Below are 23,833 nucleotides of genomic sequence, written 5' to 3'. Positions count from 1 at the left end.
CTGCATTTCACCATCAGGTACTCTATCCCTGTTGCGCAGAAGGTCTTTTCAACAGAGACATTTGTTCTCCAGTTCTCACTGACGCAAATGCACAGGCCCCCCCCCCCACCCCCCACCCACCTCCTCAAGTCTTGCCAGAAGCAGCATCGTCTCTGTCTGCCCTGAAGGAGATAAGGCCATCCAGCTGGATTGCCAAGTCTGGAAGGGAGTCCTGGAGCCATATTTCTGTAATCACCAGACCACAGCAGCCTTGCTGCTCTCTCTGGTTCAGATGTAGCCTCAGGTGATCCATTTTCTTTTCCAGCCAACACACATTTGTTTGCAAATGAATGCAAAGTTTAGGCTACTGGGTTTGAGAAATAAAGGCAGAAAGCGTTGGAAACATTCAGCAGGTTAAACAACTTCTATGGTGGGGAAACCGAGCTATTGTTCCCCTTTTGACAAAATGTTCTTTCCAAAAATGATCATGATAATGAGTTTATTGTCAGGTACATTTACAACGTACACATGCACCAAATTTCTTACGAGCTGTAGACTTCCTTGGTTCATCTAAAAAAAATCAATCACTCATACAATTTAATATACGTTAAATTAATAAAGTTAATAAATAGAAAAGATAGAAAACAAATATCACAGTTACCACAGTACAAGAAAAACTCACATCACAATAGGGCAGACAGGTCTTTTGAGCCGTCGGAGTAGTTTACGATAGGGAGGTTCGGAAATCTGATAGCCTTGGGAAAAATCAGTTTTGAACCTGGAACGTAACAGACGTGAGGATGGAAAACATGAAGAATCTGCTCGTTGTTGTGTTCAGCAGAACAGATTATTAAATAAAACATTAACTAGATGTAGATGCGGGTGTTTAAAGAGCCCATTAATCACACATGCTTGCAAATTTTTCCATTACTCTTCAGTAAATTACAGCTGTGCGTGTTATTTCTGCCAGACAGCATTCTGTAATCAGGTTTACTTATTCATCTATTGGCCAGTCTGTCTACCAGCACCACACAAAATCAACGGTTCACACCTGGCACCTCGTACACAAGAGAGTAAACAATTTAACTGCAATGTCACTCAATGTCAGGGATAAATGGTTGAAGATAGTTATTGCCTAACACTTGTGTATTCAAAATATTCCCTGTAATTTAGGCTGAATGTTGTCCTAATCTTGCTGGATGATATGTGGGCCAGTGCATTAGCTGAAGAGTTCCAAATGGAATGGATCATTGTACAAAATGCACCAGACTTCATGATGGAAAATCACTGGTGAAGATTGCCCGATGTTCTAGGGCTGAATGGCTGGTTTTCAACAGGCAGGGCCATGAGCTAGGAGGTGTTTCCCCATGAATCCCTTGGAGCTTCTTTACCAGGTTACATTCGCTCAAATGTTGCTAGATGTCAGGGCACTTCATCTTGGATGCCCAGGTCCAAGCAGCGAACCTCAAATCAAACTTTGGTAAATGCGTTCTTGGAAGGAGTTACCCCTTGGAGGTGCTGCTGAGAACATTGCTGAAGATTGAGAGGATAATTCAATGTCCTGCTTGTTACGAAGAGGAAATCTCGTCCATATTAGAGAGTGATACACAATGCTGCTGTGAAACAGCTGGCCAGGTCAGAGTGAGTTCAAAGTTCAGATTTATTGTCAGAGTTACATGTATCACATCTTATACAACCCTGAGATTCTTTTTCTTATGGGTCAGGCAGAATTTCTACTTATCAGTAGTGCAAAAGAATGTATTGAAGAACAGATACAAAAGAGAGAAATGTAAACAAAGAAATAACTGTAAACAAATTGTGCAATGCAGAAAAAAAAATCAGTAATAAATAATGTACAAAGTAAGAGTCCTTAAAGGAATCCCTGATTGACTTTGTGGTTGAGGAGTCTGATGGTGGAGGGGGAGCAGCTGTTCTTGAAACTGGTGGTGTGAGTCTTGTGGCACCTCGACCTTTGTCCTGATGGCAGCAGCGAGAAGTTTGTCCTGGGCGGTGTGGATCCTTCTTGATTGCTGCTGCCCTCTGATGGTAGCGTTTCCTGTAGATTTTCTCAGTGGTGTGAGTTTTGCCTCTGATGTACTGGGTTGTGACCACTACCTTTTGTAGGGCTTTCTGCTCCAATATATTGGTGTCCCCTTACCAGGCCGTGATGCAGTCAGTCAGCACACTCTCCACCACACATCTGTGGAAGTTTGCCAAGGTTGCCGATGTTATACCAAACCTCCACAAACTCTTGAGAAAGTGTCCTGTTGACTATCAGTTCCTCACTGAACCTTCCAGCAAACCCACTAGTGAACCCCTGGAAGGTCCAGTGACTTTACAGTGAAGGAGTCTGTTCTTGTTTTGATTTTCTGCCTCTAATGGACAAGCTTCTCAGAATTTCTCTCTGCTGCATTTCTGCGAAATTCCAGTTGAATAAGAAGCATCTAAAGGAGTTGCAGTCTAGTTATTCCCAGACTGTGGATGTGTCTGAAGGAAATGACTGGCAAGTCCCCACAGAGCCAATCGAGCATTGAGTCAGAGACTGGCTGTCACATCCATCAGGATCTTACTTTTTCCCCTCTCTGTGCAATTGTCCTATGTCAGAATCAATGCTACTTGTTTATTTACACTTTAGTTTCAAAGGCATTTGGAAAAAAAAGCATCCATTTGCACAAGCACCGGTCAAGGGGTGTGGGTAAATTTGGATTTCCCCTCAAGGTGTTTCCTGTTTGCAGAAGAAAGTGGTGACCATGCAACATGGCCAGAGGAATGACTCTTGCTCTCCTCTTGCTTTAATAATTTATCCTGGTCTCAGGCATGTACTGGAGGCAGATTAAACATTAAGAATAACATTCCAAAAAAAATCCAAAGAGCCTGTTGTGACAAAATGAAAATAACGAGGTTTCCTTTAAAAAAAAAAGGGAGGTGGATTGAGGAAAAAATCACATATTGATTGGTACTGTGTAATACCCCTTTAATGCTGCCTGTGTTCACAAGCAGGTTTTCAACCCAAAACATTTACTATCCATTTCCCTCCATGGATACTACTTGATCCACTGAGTTCCTCTGGAAGTTTTATTTTGCTGAAGATCCCAGTATCACTGATCTTTTGTATCCCCTGGATAATAAGCAGCCAACATACTGCAGAGCACATCCCCACCCAGTTATACTGTCTTCTCCCCCGTCCCATTGTGCAAAGACACACACCTCCAGAATCAAGGACAGTATTGATCCTGCTCTTATCAGACTCCTGAATGGCCCTCCAATTAATTAAAGATTGACTGCATCATTAAACTGTACTTTTCTCTGTAACACTACACCCCGCACTGTTTTATGTTCCACCGTAACTTCCACTTTTGTTTATATTCTTAAAATATTTGTACAATGTACAGGTTGACATACCCGGAGAAAACGCAAAGATTTTCCACTGTACATGTGACAATAATCAAGTTAATCAACTTCAATACCTTTGATGAGCAGTATAACTGATGTCTGGCTGCCAATGTGGTCAGGGTCCTGCCAAGGAAAGGGACAGCTTCAACATACACCTTTCCTTGCTGTTGGTTCTCTTAAACTACACTCTGTAAACATCAGTCTCAACAGTCCTGTCCCCACCCCAGTAGACACCCCAGTAAATAAACAAGTAGCATTGTTCCTACCCTCCCCAACCCTCTCTGCAACCTAAAACCATCTTTGATTTTCACTTTCCTAGCTTCATTGAAGGTTCCGAAACATGAACAGTTTCTCTTTCCACAGATGCTGTCTGATTACCAGTTCTCTGATTTCATTTTGCACCAGCATTTCCCTGTTGCCCAGAGTTCATGACCACCTTGGAGAATTTACACAATAATTTAAGCAACCATTTTAAGGTCGGGGCTTCTGCTTCATCAAATACCCACTAGGAGCTGTACGTATGTATGCAGAGTTCAGTTGCATTTATACCTGCTGCTAGAGTCCCATCCTTTCTCTTTGCATCTATCTCCCTCCCTATTTTTCACTCCATCACATTCTCTCCCATTACTTCATCTTCTTCCCACCCTCCTTTCCTTCTGGGACTCCCACAGTTTCTGTACTGACACCATTGATCTATCCCAGGGTCATGCTCCCCTCCCCCACAATTGCTTCCCTCCACTTTCAACCCAACAGTTTACTTTCCAATCCTCTATCCATCCAGAGTTCATCAACCTTATCCTTATACACCATTTTCTGCAACTACTGCTTGTGGTAGCAAAATCTAATGTCTAAATGTTTTTCTTTAGGGCCTTCTTTTAATTGAAAAATGAAAGCTGTCTTTCCTCTGCGCTCTGGTGAATCTTCCCAGCAACAGCATTGTTGGTTCGACCTTGTTCTTGGCTGTTGCCAAATCCAGGTCCTCCAGTGCTGGTACATCTGGCTGCCTGTAATAAATGAAGCATATTCAATGTGATTCACATTGTCCTCACATCTTTCTGGAGAAAAACAGCAGGCTGCCTCATTTCCGGAAGTCCAACCTTGAACAGTGATAAACAGCAACAATTGTATTATTTACACTTCTGTTCCCACTAGAATTGATTATACTGCAATTTAATGAGGAAAGAAAAGTGTTGCCTCCAAATTTTAATTGCTGTCATTCATTTGCTTCAACCGGGTAACAATTAGAGCTTCTAATAAGAGATTTAATGAATAATTATGTAAAGTTCACCAAAATATCTTTTATTTTGTTTACAGAGTGCAAACCATGAATTTGATAACTTGAAAAGGTGCCAGGTAGACAGGGTGCTGCCTTTATTAATATTTAAACAGATATTAGTGTGGGCGACAATAACTAATCTGTCTGTCTGAGAGAGGCTTCATTACCAGGAAGCACTGTTCTGGGCGGTTGCAATGAGCTCACCCAGCTAACAATAGAAATCATTTTTCATTCAAGTCACAGACACTAACAGTGCCTTTTAAATAATCTTTTACTTAGCCAAAAGCACACCAAGCATTTCATTTTCAATCTTTATGAAGGAAATTTATTTAAATTTCCTCCAGGTGTACATGCTGTACGAGTTAAATTAACACAGGCAATGAAAGTTGATGTGTTTTATTGAAGGTATCATGAAACATTAATTGAAAATTTAATGTCATTCGAACAATTTCTTAGGTTGGCAGAAGTAATCTCACATCCAGCTTTACATTGGAGGTTGACCAATATAATTTATTCAGTGCTATGCTTTTCCAATTCAGCTGATGTGAGCATCAATGGCCCACCCATGGTCCCACTTTGATTTAGAGACTATCTTGAAGGAGTACACATTATATTCCGATCTCCCTTGCGGTTTTAGGACTAGAATATTTAATGCACCAATGGGAATCCTTTCAGGCTATAGATGAGTGAAGAGAGCAAAGAGCTTGATTGCTTTAAATTATTTTCATTGAAATTCCTCTTGTTATCATCTTCAATAACAATTTTTTTCAACTTTCATTTGTTTTTAGTGATTCCTGATGATTGTATCTCCCACGTCTTCCCGTTGGCAACAGAAGGTTCAGCTTGTGAAGCAACCTTCCCATCAGATTCCTGTGGAAGAGTTGTACAATGATCCGGCTCAGAGCTGATTCCATACCACTGCTTATGGAGATGATTACACTTAGAGTCAGAGCACAAATACCAGCACCTCAGTCTACCAGTCACAATGGCCATCAAACACCCATTTCTATACAAATCTGATTTTATTCTCCTCTGTTCTACCACTCACCTAGATACCAAGGACAATTTGCAAAGGCCATCTCACCAAGCAACTCTGCTTAGAAGCATTCTCTGAAATTGATATGAAGGAGTGGTGGGGGGTGGGTGGTGTTAAATGAGGTAAACAAGAACATCTACAGATGCTATGCCCAGATGCACCAGACAAAAATGCTGGAGAAACGTAGAAGGTCACCTAGCATTCATAGGAAGCAAAAGGCAGTTGATGTTTTGGGCCTGATGCCCAAATAAGGTAAGTGGTGGGGAAGTTTGAAAGAGATGTGTGAGAAGAATTTTTAATATCTATACCGAGCATGTTAGATGCCTGGAAGCAGATACAAGAAGCTATTTAGGAGGTTTCTGGATATGCCCGGAAATTGAAGGATTATAGATCACATGCAGACAGAACAGATTTAGTTTAAGCTGGCATCTGGTTTGACACAGACAGTGTGGGCTGAAGGGCCTCTACCTGTACTGTACTGATCTCTGTCCCAAGGTTGAGCAATATTATTTATATTATGAACTTAGTTTATTACCGGCTAGATTTCTTGCATTGATTTCCGTTATTTCCTCGTAACAAAGGAGGCAGCCATTCAGGGCACTGAATTCATTCCATCCCTCTGACCAGTCTCATTGCCCCAGTTACAGTATTTCCCTGTGACCTGTTGTCCCTCATGGGTGTCTTCACCCTAACCCTCCTGCTACCCCCATGTACTCTGTCAGTTATCGAAGCCTATGAACCAACCAAATGGCCTATCTGTGCAATATGGGCCAGAGCCGTAGAGAAGTTCAAAGAGAAGGTTTTATCTCACAAATATAATTTTCAGACAAAGTTCTGAACCTTATTAAAACATAATTAACTTCAAACAGGTGGCAGAGCTCCAAGGACTAGAGCAAAAACAATCACATCAGGTTTTTATAAATCTATGGGCACACACATATTCAACAATCTAGCCCACTGATCAATATAGGAGTTGAAAATGTGTCCATTTCCAGACAGTTGATGGGATGTCTGTTTATCACTTCATTTCCACAACTATTGCAAACAATATACGTCAATAGACTTTTCATTGTTCGTGTTTAGTTTGCTCCTTTTCTACTTACATTTATTCTCCATATTCAACGTTTTAAGCTTGTTTTCAGATAGATTTTAACATTCCCCACCCCAACCCCCCAAGATCTTATGACATTCCTATCTAAACAAATCTCTGAGAAACAGTCATCTTAATAACTCTTCCCTCCCTTTCTCTCCAACTTCCTTGGCCACAGAAACCTGCTGCTCAAGAATGCAGCGATGAGAGGAAGTAGAGTGTGGCCACTTTCTGCACACCCTCACCTTGTACTTCCCCTCAGCAATGCCTTCCTACCTGGTTGTTTTCCCAAGTCAGAGCAACTCTTCACAAATCCACCATCACATTTATGCCTCAGGTCCTGAAATTTTTATTGAATCGTCCATTTTCTTGATGACATACGACAGGATCTTCCTCCAGCAGCGTGATTCTGGAATCTTCCTTCATCATTAGATCCAATGCTTTGTGCTGTTAACATCACAAAGCCAAATGAGTATCTGTGAGCATGTCCAAGTAAGACCAGATTTCTTCTCCTGAAAAGACATTGACGGATTTTTGACAAGAGGCCTAGTAGTTTCAGGACCCCACCAAGCATCAAAACTGCAACTTCCATCTCCGCGCAAGACAAAGGGCTGCAAGTACTAAACTTGGGAAGTGGACTCCAGATTCAGGGGAGTGGATTTAAGACAGAGATAATGCTTCAACCAGAGTGTAGTGACTCTGTGAAATTCTCGGACAAATGTATTTAAGGCACAAGTATATCAATTTTTGAATAGCGTGGGGAAATAAATGGCTATGGGGAACTGGTGGTTAAATGGAGCCAAGTCCAGGGCCAGATGCCGTGATCTCATTTAAATGGTGCTGAGTCCATGGCTAGATGCCGTGATCTCATTTAAATGGGAGAGCGAGCTGCAGAGGACAGATTGCCTACTTCTATTTCTAATGCAAGTACACAAGAACACACCACTGGCAGGGCCCGATCCTACTATCACCCCAATAAGAATTGGAAATGTAGAGTATTTGAGTTACACAGCACAGAAACAGGCCATTCAGCTATCTATATCTATGCAGACCATCAAATACTTCCCTGCACTAATCTCATTTATCAACATTTGGCCCAAAGCTAATGGTCTATACGCCGAGGTGACTCTTAAAAGTTGTGAGTACCTGCTTCCAGTACATTACTCCACTGTTAGACCACAAGACATAGGAGCAGAAATAGCCCTACTGCTCGGCCTGCTGCCCATAGCCTTTGCTAATCAAGAACATGTCAATCTCTGCCTTAAATATACCCAATGACTTGGCCTCAACAGCTCCCTGTGGCAACAAATTCCACAGATATACCATTCCCTGGCTAAATAAATTCTTCTGCATCTCTGTTTGAAATGGATGCCCTTCCATCCTGAAGTTGTGCCCTCTTGTCCAAGACTCTCCCACTGTGAGAAACAACCTACTCTGTCTACGTCTTCAATGAGATCCCCCCTCATTCTCCTAAATTCTAATGAATACAGGGCAAGAGCCATCAAACGCTCCTCATATAACCCTTTCATTCTGGAATCATCCTTATGAACCTTCTTTGAACTCTCTCCAATGTCAGCACATCCTTTCTTAAATGAGGAGCCCAAAACTGTTCCTTGATAGTCAATTGAACTTCCTCCCCAGGAACATTATGGAAGCCCCTTCATCAAAAAGGCCACAGTGGTTCAAGAGGGTGGTTCACCACCCTCATCTTCTAAAGGGTCATTAGGGATGTGCAATAAATGCTGGCCTTGCCAGCAGTGGCTGCATCCAAAACATGAATGGCTAGCAGAACTCTTGATTCTGTCTTTGTTCCAGTTTCCACCTGGGATTTGAATTTGAGCATCTCAATAGTCCAGAATTACTAATCGAGTTACAATATATTACTGTACCTGTACTGAGGATGAATTATTGTTAAACCAGTCACAGAGGGAAAGAGTGGGGAAAAGTTTGGACTGAGAAAATCAATTTTTTTAAACTAATTCAGTTTAAAATCTCCAAAACAAATGACAGTTGAAATAGCCTCCTCTCTAAGGTGGAGAGACTGGCATTACACAAATAATATCACGATAAAAAAGGTAGCTGTATTGCTCACTTACTGACCTAAATTTCTGTGGAAAGTTCATGGACAAATTCTGCAAGTATTTTGTAATGTGGAGGAATAAGATTTCCCCCATTTAAGCAAAGCAAAGGGGGAGGGAAGGGTTGGAGGTGGGCGACCCATAACCAGCATTTCCAGACATTCAAAATCATACTGCATCTTGCATGAGAACTGCTGCCTCACAGGTTCAGGTTCAACCGTGACCTCTGGTGCTGTCTGTGTGCAGTTTGCATGTACACTCTGTGAATGGACTAGAAGACAAACAAAGACAATTACTATGGGAAAACTCCTCTGTCAAGATACCCCAGTAACTGAGAGCTGAACCTTGACCTCAAGTACTTGAAGTCCACAGGTGGCACATTGAAACCATGGTCAGAAGTAGGCTCCCAGGTATCAATCTCCACACCAGAGCTTCAAGGCCATCTCAGGCCAGATCATATAGCACCGATAGATCCCAGCAACTGTCTGAAAAATACTTGCTGGATTTTAATTTCTTTTGCAACTGGTCCATGATGCCAAAGTGATCACTGTCAATTTCAATCATTAAAAGTGCTCACTTTATTAGTTAGGACATGTGGGATGAAAATAAGTCTTAGTGTTGGCATTCATGAGTGAAATGATGTTTAGAAAATAATTGAGAGAAGACCTGCTGAAAAAGCTACAGGCTATAAACAACATTGGAGCCATCATCTGGTCCTTCTAATTGCCAAACCAAACCATTAAATCCTCTGAAAATTTGAATTAATCTTCTTTCAAACAAATGCTGACAAGAACACAAAGTCATTTTTAGGCATATTTCAGCACTTGTCTTTTAGAGGTCAATAAGCTTCAGCTATCAACATCTAGGAATGCCTGAGTGTTATGTTTGACTAAATCTTCCTGGGGTATTTTCTAAACAAACAATTGGATGATAAATTATTTGACAAGGTATCATACCAGAAGAGAAGAAAGATTGAGTTGAAAGGGAAAGAAAAGCAATTTAATGAATCAAGGTCATTTTCTGGGTGTGTCAAGTAATCGTTTTGTGTGCGAGAGGGAATAAGTTTTATTTTCCAATTGCTTGTAAAATCAGGAATTTTGTTATTTTGAATGCTCTATGTGGAGATAAACCAAGATTATTACAATTAACTATGAATTTACAACTTTTGATTGATTTTTTAAAATTCAAACAGGCTAACCAGCCCATTCATGCTCACCAGCCCATTCATGGAATAGTCATATTTCGTTTGTGTTCCAGAATGTTCCAGTTAGCTCCACCCATCAGCTTTTTTCATATCTGATATTTTTTCATTCCACTTATCCAATTCTGTTTCAAAATCAACCATCAAATCTTTTCCACCACTTTACCAGTCCATTCCAAATCTCAGTAACGTGTAAATATTTTTTTCATGTGTCAATTTCAATCTAGGTCTTGTTGGTTACCAATTCTTCAACAATTGGAAGGAAATCATACCAATTAATGTTTAACCCTTCATGTTTTTAAGCACCGGTCAATTCTCCATCCATCCCCTCACCTTTTTAGCACAGTTGGTAACATTTGCTTTAGGCCAGGTTTTGGCTTCAGTGGGTTAATCTTGAGCACAAAAATCACAGCAGATATTTCAGTGCAGTGCTGACACTCCGAGGGAATGAATTTCAGTTGAGATATCAAAGTGTGACTCCAAGTCTCCCAGGATATAGGATACCATGACACATTTTCCAGAGGCAGAAGTGTTAAACTTCAATGAATCAGAGCGGCGTGGTAAGTGCAATGCTATGACAGTGGCAGCAATTGGGAATGGGGTTCAAATCCTGTGCTGTCTGTCAGTAGTTTGTATGTTCTCCTATTGCATGCCTGAGTTTCCTTTGGGGGCTCCGGTCGCCTCCCACCATTCAAAATGTACCAGGGATTGAGGGCAAATTGGGTGTAATGGAGCAGTACAGAGTCGTGGGCCAAAAGGCCTGCCACTGTGCTGTATGTACATATGAATCACAAAATTCTGATAATCATCAGGAGTATTTTTGTGGGTAAAAGTTCTATCAAAATAACAAATGCTTTGATAAATCCTTTAGTCATATGAAATGTGATATCCAATAGGCTTATAGATGCAAATTAGTGAGATAATGGGATTCTCTGTGAGCTGGTGGAAAAACTCGAGAAGTTAAATGGCCTCCTGTCTCACAAGGAACAAGGATGCTGGAGGTCGATTGTTAGTGCCTGGAGAAACCACCAGGTGATTTCATCATGAGCCTACAATTCCTTAGCTTTAGAATTGTTCCATTAAATCTTCTTTATACTGTTATCGAAGCCTTAATTTTTTGATAACTATACTGTACATAATATGACAGCAGAGCCTGTTCATTGATCAGTACCAGTCTCTGGGCTTTGAACACTTGTCTTGATTCATAAAATGTAGGAATCTTATCTTGTGCTTCCCAGTCTCCTTCAAAGACTTTGCACAAATCCCCAAGACTTTGTCCTTGCTTCTTCTTGAAAACTGCACCATTTACTTGTGGTCTTGGGCAGGAGTTTGAACCAGCTTGGTACAGAGAAGCTAGAAGAGAGGGAAACAAAAGTGACACTAGAAACTAGAAGTGCAGTATACCGGACAAAATAAATAGGCAACAAAACAAAGGCAGTCAGTCAGCAAATATGGCCAGAGCATGGAAAAAAATGTTCCAAATTTAAAGGCATTGTTTCTAAGCACAGAGGCAACTGCAAAAAAATTGCCATATATCAACACCACACATAGTTGTAAATGTGTGTTGTTATTGCATTGCCAGTTCAGAACAATGGCTGAAAGGAAGCAAATAGCCCAGGGCATTTGAAACTTGGGAAGGTCAAACAGAAGCAGATGGAGTAACACTTCATGAAAGATGACATGGGGATAGTAATATAAGCACTTTTGGCTTGGTGGATGATGGTGTAGAATTAGAATCAGTTTAGCATAACAAAGCAAAGTAGCAGGAGGCAGCAAACACTGGTTGATTAATTTTATTTTCCCAGCCATCCCTCCTCCCCTTGCATACTCCTCTGCCCTCCCCCCTCCCCCACCTCTTACCTTCAGCCTTTGCGACCTTGCCTCCCCCCCCCTCACCTCTTTATTCGGATGCCTGCTGACATTTTTCCATACCTCGATGAAGGATTCAACTCCGAAACGTCGGTTCTGTATCTTTACCTTTACCACATAAAGGACACTGTTTGACCCGCTGAGTTTCTCCAGCATTTCACTTCAACCCATGGTGTCGGCAGATTTTTGTGTTTCACTTTTAACCGATGGGCAAAAGAAGCTAGAGCTCCACTCAATTTTTAACTCAAAAGATAAACTCCTGGAATGTACATGATGGCTTTCCAGATAAGTACACAGAAGGACCAATTGGGGAACAGTCCATTTTAGATCCAATACATTGCAATGATACAGAATTAATGAATAATCTTCTTATAAATGAAGACATTACTATAATATGAATGGATCTGAGGTCAAGTATCAAAGGCATGAAGTTCAATCAGAAGCTGCCGTTTTCAAAGTAAATCATAGGAGGGAGGAACAGGTTTACTGTGTGAAATGGATAAACTATGTGAAAGGACAATAGAGAATTTACAAAATTATGAACTCCAGTAAAGCACAATAAACATGAAAAGTGGTCCAGCAAGAGATTACTCAAAAATTAGTATCAAATTTAAGAGTTATTGCACCATAGATGTGTACAGCAAGGAAACAGATATTTCAGGAGTGAAATATGAAAACATGCAGATACCGTGACTGAAGAAAACACAATGCTGCAGAATCTCAGTAGGTCAAACTTTACGTAGCAAAGATAATTTGGCTTGAGTCCGTCATTAAGATAAGAACAAAATGTGGGCAGGCGCCCAAACAAAATGGCGGGGACAGGAGTAAAACACGAAAGGAGTAAAACCCCACCATTTTGTTTGGGCGCCTACCCACATTTTGCTCATACCTTGATGAAGGGCTCAAGCCAGAAACGTTGGTTATATATCTATAGCTTTGCTATACAAAGAGCACTGTTTGACCTGCTGAGATTCTCCAACATTGCCTTTTTAGAACAGATCTTTCAGCCCAGCTTGCCCACGTCGGTCAAATTGCCAATCTGAGCTTGTCCTATTTATGTGTATTTGTCCCATATCTAAAGCCCTCCTTATTTATGTACCTGTCTGATGTCTTTTAAATGTTGTAATTTTACCCGACTCCACCACTTCCTCTGGGAGCTTCTTTCACAAGCCCATCACAGTTCTGTGTGAAAAAGTTACCCCTCAGGTACCCCTTAAGTTTTTCTACTCACCTTTGCCTTTTTGTGTTAGACTCCCCTTACCTGGGAAAAACACTGCGACCAATCCACTTTATCTATTCCCCTCTAGGGTCACCCCTGAGCCTTCTACACTCCAGAGGAAAAAAAATCCCCAGGGTATCCAGCTTCTCCTTATGGTAACATTGCTGTAAATCATTTCTGCACCCTTTCTAGCATCTTTCTTATAACTAGGCAACCAAAACAGCAAACACAACAAGTATTTAGAATGCAGCAAAAGATGGTCAAGAAATTGATCAAAAGGGAAAGCAGAATAAGACTTTTCTAGTTAGCCTCTGAGCTCTATTGGGATGAACAAAGGAGAGAAGTCAGTCAGGAAAATGTTAGTCTCCTACAGACAGAAACAGAACATATAAAATGGGAATAAAGAAATAACAGGGGTATTAAATGAATACTTTTGTGTTGGTTGTCACTGGAGACACCAAATACCATCCGGAAAAACTAGATACAGTACAAGGGAAGATATGAAATTAATAAAGACCAACAAAGAATTAGTATTTTAATGATCCTTAAAATAGATAAATTCTGCAGGGACCTGATGGCTCATATCAAAGAGTTCTGAAAGTGGCGGCTTTGGAGTGTAAATATCCTGGTCATCTGCAGATTTTTTTCAGGTTTACTTTTGTTTAGTCTGAATTCTATTTTTCCAAAACGTCCCCTCCCACCTTCTTCTCCATTGGCCCTTTATATGATTTACAACAGCCCATTCTCACAGCTTGGCTACATTCATGCGATGTACTACTAGCTTCCTGACTTTGCAATTTAAAAATCACAATTAATTTAGCACACCACCTTTTTATTATTTTAAAGGTGCTATAGCAATATGTTCCATGTGATTTAACAATGAGATTACACAAATGGGTTAAAATAGCTAAATAAAACTTTAATAAGTCTAGTTGCAAATGTACATAAATTGCACAGCCACATATTTTAACACAACCAACTTTTCTGTACATTATTACAGGTTAAGTAAGCTGAAGTGAATCCAGCAAATACTTTAAACATACTTACAAAAGTGTAAGGATATAAAACGTACAACAGCTTTCCAGGGTCAAGTATCAGTGAGCACCAGTTACTTGGAGGCACAACCATTAACACAGAATACTGAGCACAGAGCAAAAGTCCTCATTTGTTTATGGCAAATGAATCTATATGCCACACATCTAATGATAGTATAATCGCATGTTTAATTTAGATCTTAGAAAATGAATTTTGAAAACAATGTCATTGAACTGTTTTAAACGATAAAGCCAGAAAAGTCCATTTTGGTACAGTACAACCTTCCTTTTATGAGGTATCTACAATCCATTGCAATTTTGCGTGCATATCAATAGCACAGCATTTCATTCCAATAAATTGTTGGGATGCTGAGGGTTAAGACATCAAATAACTTATGGATACTTTAGAATAAAAATTGCCAACAGAAACGTACCCTCACCATATCAATATGCACAATTATTGGCACAAATGCTCTGTTTGAGGAGGCAATGTTGCTATCTGAAACAATAAATGCTACAGACTCCTGGCAACTGCTTCTATAGAACTACTGTTCTTCCAGCTTCTACAGGAGGATAACATAATCTTCTACGCAAGTCCATTATTCTTGGGACAATTAAAACTTTGCATTTAATTACTTTAGCTTTTCACTTGAGCAAAACATTTAAAATACGGAAGCAACTTATTTTGAAAGATACTTTTTATAGGGGGGAGTACTATGCAGTTTAAACACTAATGTATATCAAGTGTTTTTCGATTTTGTGTAGAAACTTCCTACAATCAATGATGCACTCTGGGACTCTGCATGTATTAATAAATCTACAGTGGCTTCTGTTCTAACTTCAAAAGATAGTCTCAGTTACACAAGGAGAAAAAGTGTTATTCATACAGAAAACAGGACCAGAAATATTGCCAGTAGCAATGACCACAAGATAGGTAAAGGGGATGATTCAGGGACTTCCTGATGGACATCCAAAATGCTGAACGATACTACAGTCCCACTGGGAGTGTGAGCCTCGGCTTTCTTTCCCCTGACCTAAACTGATAGAAATATGAATAATGGAATGGCTTCAACATTAAGAAATTATTGGCGTTAAAAGTCTTTCTTGTAAAAGAAATAAAAATAATAATGTGCAATTTAATTCAAATTGTAAACACTGCTTCTTACAGATCCACAAAATATTTTTACATGCATTTAAAAAAACATCAAAATTTTAAAAATTTTTGAACTGCAATTAAAAAAGGTACAAATCTACAAAGTAATTAAGGCTGTTTTTGCAAACTGTTAATGAGAGGTGGTTATTAAGCAGATATAGATAATTTTGTTTGGCAGTGCATTGATAAAGCTCTTCTTTTGCTTCACATCTTAGTTTTGCCAATGCCTTCAACAGCAGAGCATGCTGTTGTAGCCTCCACTACTGCTCACATTCCATGGTAGTGCCTAAAGCAGTACTGAGAACCGCTTGGTTTCCTTAGTGAAACCAATTTTTTTTTTTAACCAAATTACTGGTGTTGTCGTGATACTTGTCACATGTCAGTGTAGCTAAATACAAATGCAACGCAGGAGGCTGCAAATCTGAAAAGTCAGTAAATATAACAAATGGCCTGAAGAACTACAGAATCACAGATTGCAATCACACAGTGATTTTGTATGCCTATATAAAGTGGTTTTAATTTGCCACCGTGGCTTTTATCAGACATTTCAAACAACATAAACAGCAGTTAAAGATGCAGTCACTCTGCTGCGACTTTTTGAGACAAGCAGAACCAGAAACGGATGTTAACTATATACAATTTACGCTGGATACATAAAGCTTTAACACAACACAGATGCAGAAACTGACTTGCACAGTTAAAAGTAAAACTGGAAAGGAAGTTGTTCTTTCGTGTTTCTTTTAAAAATACCTGCACAAACACACAGAAGTATAAATTTAGCAGAACTGTTAATACAGTATTGTTGCAAATGTGTATCTTTTTAAATCAGAATTTTCTTTTTAAGCAGCAGTGGCCAAGTCCATGTTTCCATGGAAGCAGCAGGATATGGAGGGTCAGATGCACCAAACCTGGATCCATCCAGTTGTTTTAAAACAATGGTGCACGTATGGAAAGAAAACCATTTTATCAAGTCGCACTTAATATAATCGAGATGAGTACAGATTAACTGCATCCATTAGGTAGTGATTCACATACTTACAATGAAGGCTAGCTTTCCAATTGCTTCTTTGTATCTCACTTGGTTTCACAGCAGTGGTCTGTTGTTTCCAATTATGGGTCAATGGATCTTTTCCTAGACTTTCTCAGTGGATAACTCCCAGTGCAATCCGCATTCACTCATATCATTTTCATGACTTTAAAGTAGTGGTTAAACATCCTTAAAGCATTATTCTCTAAAACGCAAGTTGACTTTGCTTGGTTAGATATGCTGTGGCATTATCTGGAAAAACCGTACATGAATCTTCATCATGCCATCAGCTGATAAGAAAAGCATTATCTTATAAAAAGTTTCAAAGTAGGAAAAACTGTTACCCAAAAGACAACATCATGTGCGTGGTAAAAGTGCAACACAGGCCTTGCTGGCAAACAGCAACGGACAGATATTCTTCCTCTTACCTATCCAACAGCACAAGTAGATCAAAATTGGAAATTTTTTAAAAATTAGACATAAAACACTGCAACAGGCCAATTCGGCCCTACAAGTCCGTGCCGCACATTTTACACCCCATCAACCTCCACCCCGGTACGTTTCTGAAGGGTGGGAGGAAACTGGAGCCTCCAGAGAAAATCCACGCAGACACAGGGAGAACGTACAAACTCCTTACAGACAGTGTGGGATTTGAACCCAGGTCCAGTCCCAATCGCTGGTGCTGTAAAGGCGTTGCGCTAACCGCTACGCCAACCGTGCCGCCAATAATTATCAATTAATTTAAAAATAAGAATGGCAACAAAGAACTTCAATCTATAAAATTGGTCTAGACTTACCTTTGTATTCTCAGTCTTGATGCAAGTAAAGCCATAACCAGATATTTCCAGTTTCTACAAAGAGGCATTTACATGGAAGGTTGATTCCGCTTGAAGTCGAGGTACAAGGACTTAAAATCAAGTGGCTCAAGGGTCATCAAAAAGAAAGTTGCACTGGAAAATCATTCTGAGAATTGCTTTTTGGTTGCAATTATTTCATTTCAAAATCTCATTGCACATTCAGATTAAGCACCTAAATTTACTTAGCATAGATTCTACAGTACTCCAGTGCAAGACATTTGCTCGAAAACTTTCTAAGGCTCACTACTTTAGTTGTAACAACATGCTTCTCTTTGACACCAGGTGGCCACCTTAAATACACTTTTATAAAAACACTAATTTAATCACAAGATATTTGGATGCAAGTTTTCTTTGCTGCTATAGGTAACACCAATGCTTGAGAACACCCTGTGTTGACAGCAGCCTGATGTGGTGGATATCCTTTCACAAATGAAGGTCAGCACATCAGCAGTTGCTGCTATTTCGGAATTCCCCGTTTTCAGTTATCTGGAGTTTGGTAGGATTGGTTGGGGAGATGCCATTTCGGCTCTGCATGCTGTATCGCTCCTTTAGCTGTGTCAGCGCACTCATCAAACGGGCATTCGCAGCATCCAGTGAGACAATTCGTTTCTCCTATTGAAAACAACACCAGTACAACCATGTTCAATAAAGCACTTTCTTTACAAAAAAACACATTGACAATAAAGCAATTTATAAATATTTTAGAAAACCAACCTACTCCTATCAATATATTTAAGATTTCAGGCCAAGATTTCTCAATTAACTTATTTCCAATTGTTTGTCTGTAACAAAGCCAGTCCTACAGCAATTTGAAAATAAATAAAGTTAACCTTAGCGGCAAGTCCAAGGTCAAGCTCTGGAATATGTCATGCTGTTGCCTAGCATCAGGTCCCAGTGGGCCCACTGCTTATAGCAACAAACTGAGGAGCAAGGATTTCAGCTAAAGAACAGGTTGGGTGTTGTTCTGTCTTGCATATAGTTTCACACAGGCAGACCGCGGTACATTTTACAACTGAGAGTATGTGACCATGTCCTAAAACCCTGTACAAAATTCTACCATGACTCAGGGATCACGAGGCTCAAACTTTCTTTAGTCCATGTGATGCATTTTCATGTGTGCTTAAAGGTGTACGGTATTAAGATCAGGATCTTATTCCAGAGCCCCCCCACCCAACCAAAATCCCTCTGCATGATTAACTCCACCATCCACCACTGAAAGCGACTGTGAATATTCATCCTTTCATATTTATAATTCATTTTAGCCTCATGGCACATTGTGCTAATTCTGTATATACTATTGTTGTTGGTGCAGCATGTAAACACTTCAATGCATCTGTACACTGTGCTTATTTCGCAAGTTTTCAAGCAAGTTAGGAAATGTCTGACTGAAAAAATAATTTGGAATAATGCCTTTTTCAAAATAATAGGGCAAAAGCTCAGATAACCAATGCTTTTGCAGGATGTTTAGAAAAATTACATTAGCTTCTTTCACATCTTCATTAGTTGTCCTTCAAAATACCACATCTTGCAAGAAAGTTTTTCCTCCTGGATTTTGTCATCACTTATAGTTTAACTCAAATAAAACAGCTGGAAAGTGGTTGTTTGGGCCACTGTATTTATTCCATAACATCATAAGACATAGAAGCAGAAATAGGCCATCAAGTCTTCCCCTCCATTTAATCATGAGCTGATCCATTTTGCCACTCAGCCCCATTGTCTGACCTTCTCCCCATAACCTTTGATACGCTGGCTAATCAAGAACCTATCAATCTCTGTCTTAAATACACCCAATGACTTGGCCTCCACAATCAGCCAATGGCAAAAAATTCCACAGATTTACCATCCTCTGGCTGAAAACATTCCTATGCATCTCTGTTCTAAGTGAACACCCTTCAATCCTGAAGTTGTCCTTGGCACTCCCATCATGGGAAACAACCTTTCTACATCTACTCTGTCCACACCTTTCAATATTCAACATGTTTCAATGACATTCCCTCTCGTTCTCCTAAATTCCGACGAGTACAGGCCAAGAGCTGTCAGATGTTCCTCAAATGATAACCCCTTCATCCTAAGAATCAACCTAGTGAACCTCCTTTTTCCTCTCTTCAATATCAGCACCTTTTCTTAAATGAGGAGCCCAAAACTGCTCACAATACTCCAAGAGAGGTCTCACCGGTGCCTTATAAAGTCTCAACATCACATCCTTGCTCTTGTATTCTATTCCTCTTGAAATGAATGTCAGCATTGGATTTGGCTTCTTCACCACCAACTCAACATGTACATTTCTCTTCAGGTTACCCTCCATGAGGATTCCCAGGTCTCTTTCAATTTTCTCCCCATTTAAAAAATAGTCTGTCCATTTATGTTTTCTACCCAAGTGCATGACCGTGCATTTTCCGACATTGTATTTCATTTGCCATTTCTCTGTCCATTCTCCTAATCTGTCTAAGTCCTCCTGCAATCTATGCGTTTCCACAACACTACCGGCACCTCTACCTATCTTCGTATAATCTGCAAACTTGGCCATTCATTCCATAATTGAAATCATTAATATACAACAGCATCTTGGCTTTCTACAAAATCTTTCTCTTAAGATTCAGTCCCAATCTGGTTTTTCCAATTTACTTGCAATGTCAAAATCCCCCATGATCACCATAACATTGCCCTTCTGATACACCTTTTCTATCTGTTATTAAAATTTGTTGTTCATATCCTGGCTACTGCTTGGAGGTCTGTATATAACAGCCAAAAATGTCTTTTTACCATTGCCATTTCATAACACAACCCACAATGATCCTATGTTACCTGTATTTAATGATTTAATGTTGTTCCTTACCGACAGAGCCACGCAGTCCCCTCTGCTTACCCCCCTATCCTTTCAATACACTGTGAATATCCTTGGATATTCAGCTCCCAATGACATTCATCCTTTAGCCATGACTCAGTGATGGCCACAACACCATACCTGCCAAATGTGTAGCTGTACTACAGCTCCAAGGACAATCCAGCTGATCCCACCCTCTCACCAGGATTATTCAAATGCTTCATTGTCACAAAACCATAAGATATAGAACCATAATTAGGCCATATAACAACCCTTTCATTCCAGAGATTGTTCTCGTGAACCTCGTCAGGACCCTCTCCAACGCCAACACATCTTTCCTTAGAAATGGAGCCCAAAATTATGCACAATACTCCAAGAGCATTCAGAGAGTTAGACAGCTCCAATTAAATCCACTTCCATCACCACCCTGGCTAACTACTCATGATGAAAAAGATTTCCTTCAGATTAACTTTGGCTTTTTTTCATCATCTACATATATGGAAAATCTACTCTACATAACCAAGTCCAATTCATATGTACATATTTTTTTAAAAAGTAGTCTTGTTTCTTTATGATTTGAGCTGCTCTTCCATTACTCTATTTATTCAATTAATTCAACATAATATTTTTAAAATATTTATTATTTCACCGATCCAAATAACTTCAATACTTCGTCAGCTCAGTGCTTAAACTCTTTCTTTGGCTTGGCTTCGCGGACGAAGATTTATGGAGGGGGTAAATCTAAACGCTTGTTAAACCCATCAGGGCTCCCTTTTGCATGTTCCCTGTCCTCTGTAACTACCCAGAGAACTGTGAAAGAATAGTTCTGCTATCTTCTGGTATTGCACGCACATGCAAGATTTTTTTAAAAAACAGAAACTCTATAATCAGCTCATTTTTAAAATCAGACATTTTGCTGATTAACTGTTACTTGAGACCAATGGAAATAAAGCAAGCAGAACCATGAATAATTTGTACTTGCGGGTAAATTTCTTCCAATTAACTGAGTAATTGTGTCTTACATGGAGAATTTATGTCATCCAACTAAACAAATGCAGAAATGTTTGGGTCATTATGGGTAGAATAGAAATTGAATGCAATTATCGTGGCAGCCTTGTCTCTCTGGCAGCAGCTTTGGAACAAGATCACTATAAAGAGCAGTGTTAAATCTGTGTGTGGGAAGGAAATCATGTAAATAATCAATCATGGAATCTGACCTAAAGGATGAAGTAATGAAATCATTTGAGGGGTTGAAGATAGTAATTTAATTTATAACTGTACTTATAAGGTCACAGAGATAATACATGGTCAGATTTATGGAGTGTTTCAATGTCTTCATTTACATGTGTGATTTCATTGCAATGCACCTCAGGCTTCGGAAACATTATATGATAACATTAATTCTGAAAGCTGTTACCTGCAGCTCAAATTCCTTCTAAATAAATTCCTCTTGGAATATACTTTATTGGGCATGTTTTATAACCCAAAGGTACAAATTCTTGTTTTTTTTAATGCTCTAGACAGAGCTATGAAACTACCTTGATGAAACATAAACTAACTTTTAGCAACCCAGTGGCCCACCAGAATTAGTTTAAGTTGTAAATAACTGATATTGACAACAAAACAGCAATTTTTATGGAGAGAATAATGTAAAATAAAAAGTTCAAATAGTGTTTAATACATAGCCTGGGCAAGTACTGGAAACCTGAGAGGCACTGAGGGACATTTTCAATTAAATGTTAGAAAAATAAGCTAACCTCGTAAAATAATTTTCTCCATTCATTCTACGATGTTCACTTATACCAATCATTAGATCAACAGTTTCAAATTAACTATGCACAGAAAACAAAACAGATGCCAGCTTGTCCCACTCAGAGAACGTCCAGGCTACTGGTTCAGGGTAGCAGCGAGGGAATGCAGGCTTATTGGAAGTCCCCCATGAACAAAATATCAAGGCCGTGGTTATGATTTCGGATAGACACAGATAATTAAATGCATTGCCTAAAAAACAATTTAGTTCTGTGGATGCATGTGGATCCAAACTGGTTGCCCAGTTTGCTAATGAAGCAATTAGCTAGATCATCCTGAAAATATGACAGGCATAAGAGGAATGCAAGTTTTTCCTTGAATTTTCATTTCTTTAGGTACAGCACAAAATGTATTCAATGATTCCTGAATTGCAGGGAATGGTAAGCACTGTCCCATTCTCCCTCATGTGGATGCAGATGGCCCTACTGCACAATCTTTGGTTGAGAGCAACTCGTTTGAAAGCAAACTCAATAATGTTAAGGAAAACAGGTTCTTACCTGGGCTTCAATGATCTTCTGCTTGGAGTCTACTGCTGCTTGCATCTCTGTGTGGTCTTTCTTCAGCTCATCCTCTACAGCCATTAATCTATCAGGACAAAACAGGAGTAACAGTATGAGCATGATCAAATGGACTTAAAAGCTCAATCGATTCTAAGTGATCAGGGATTAAACACAATTCCTGATTGACTCAGAATGGAATAGAGTGCATCCAATCAGGTTCTAAGGTGGGCTGACTGTTGACATTCTATAATTTTATCACAATCATTTTGAAACAAATTATTGCTTCAATGGTAGAGGAAGGATTTTATTATTACAGGAGCTCAAAAATACTTTTTTCCCCTACCTTCTGTACACTGGATACTATTTCTTGGACCTTTTGGAATGATGCACACTGGGGCAACGTGCACATAATGACGGTTGCAATGCAACCAAGTCCAAATTGTCCTCACCCTGAATTGACACACTCCTACTTTTGTTTCAATATTTTAATTACATTTTGGAAAAGTACAAGCCATATTTATCAAAATATAAAAAGGTAATATGAAAAAAAATATACAAAAGACTTACATAATAACATCTGTTACAAATAAACTAGGTATCATAACAATCCAGAAAAAAAGGAAATAATCTAGTAATCATTTAATCAGTTATGACATATGACCAACTGAAAAAGATAAAGCAAAATAAATTGATACTATACTCCAAATTCTACCCCTGCTACTCCTACTTCAAAAGTGGTGCACAGTCACATGTACTTTTATCTTGCTCATCCAAAGTTTATGGAGTTGTAAGTAAAATAGTTTTCCCTGTTAAAAGATCAGTTGATAAAATGTAGTTGGGATAAATGGGTAATTTGCAGGTTAGTCTTTGGCTTGGCTTTGCAGATGAAGATTTATGGAGGAGTAATGTCCACGTCAGCTGCAGGCTCGTTTGTGGCTGACAAGTCCGATGCGGGACAGGCAGACACGGTTGCAGCGGTTGCAAGGGAAAATTGGTTGGTTGGGGGTTGGGTGTTGGGTTTTTCCTCCTTTGCCTTTTGTCAGTGAGGTGGGCTCTGTGGTCTTCTTCAAAGGAGGTTGCTGCCCGCCGAACTGTGAGGCACCAAGATGCACGGTTGGAGGCGATATCAGCCCACTGGCGGTGGTCAATGTGGCAGGCACCATTGGCCTTGGTGCGGGTTAGTGAGCTGAAATTAAAAGGACTGCTACAGGGATCATTCTTTCTTTGGCTTGGCTTCGCGGACGAAGATTTATGGAGGGGGTAAAAAGTCCACGTCAGCTGCAGGGATCATTAATCATTTATAATTTGCATTAATAAGAGGAAGGGGCAACTTTTACTGTGACTAATCTTACCCGTTCAAAAATAGATGGAAATTTGTGAAGAAGATCAAGAGTTTGCAAAAGGAATATATATACTGTAGATTGAATGCATGGATCAAAATTGGGCAGAGGTTGTACCAGATGGGAGTGATGAAGTTATCTGCTAGAA

At 39.6% G+C, this 23,833-nt stretch overlaps 2 protein-coding genes across 20 annotated transcripts in view; one reads left to right on the top strand and one right to left on the bottom strand.

Moving 5' to 3' along the window:
• Positions 1 to 5,696, top strand: part of ttll11 (tubulin tyrosine ligase-like family, member 11) — a 218,713-nt gene extending 213,017 nt beyond the window's left edge. The window contains exon 11 of the mRNA XM_069887773.1: positions 5,437 to 5,696. The gene's annotated coding sequence lies outside the window, so the exon portion shown is untranslated. The remainder of the gene's footprint in view (positions 1 to 5,436) is intronic.
• An 8,343-nt stretch (positions 5,697 to 14,039) lies between these two features.
• The window catches only part of LOC138737104 (disabled homolog 2-interacting protein-like), a 592,760-nt gene continuing 582,966 nt past the window's right edge, over positions 14,040 to 23,833 (bottom strand). For all 19 annotated transcript variants that reach the window (XM_069887658.1, XM_069887625.1, XM_069887641.1 and 16 more), the window contains 2 exons: positions 22,343 to 22,430; positions 14,040 to 17,824 (listed from right to left, as the gene is read on the bottom strand). In XM_069887658.1, the coding sequence (XP_069743759.1) occupies positions 17,657 to 17,824; positions 22,343 to 22,430 (256 nt within the window). In that variant the 3' untranslated portion in view covers positions 14,040 to 17,656. The remainder of the gene's footprint in view (positions 17,825 to 22,342; positions 22,431 to 23,833) is intronic.

This window comes from Narcine bancroftii, chromosome 1 (assembly GCF_036971445.1).
Source record: "Narcine bancroftii isolate sNarBan1 chromosome 1, sNarBan1.hap1, whole genome shotgun sequence".
NCBI lineage: Eukaryota > Metazoa > Chordata > Chondrichthyes > Torpediniformes > Narcinidae > Narcine > Narcine bancroftii.
Note: the sequence above shows the minus strand (reverse complement) of the source record. Positions and strands in the feature narration are given on the sequence as shown.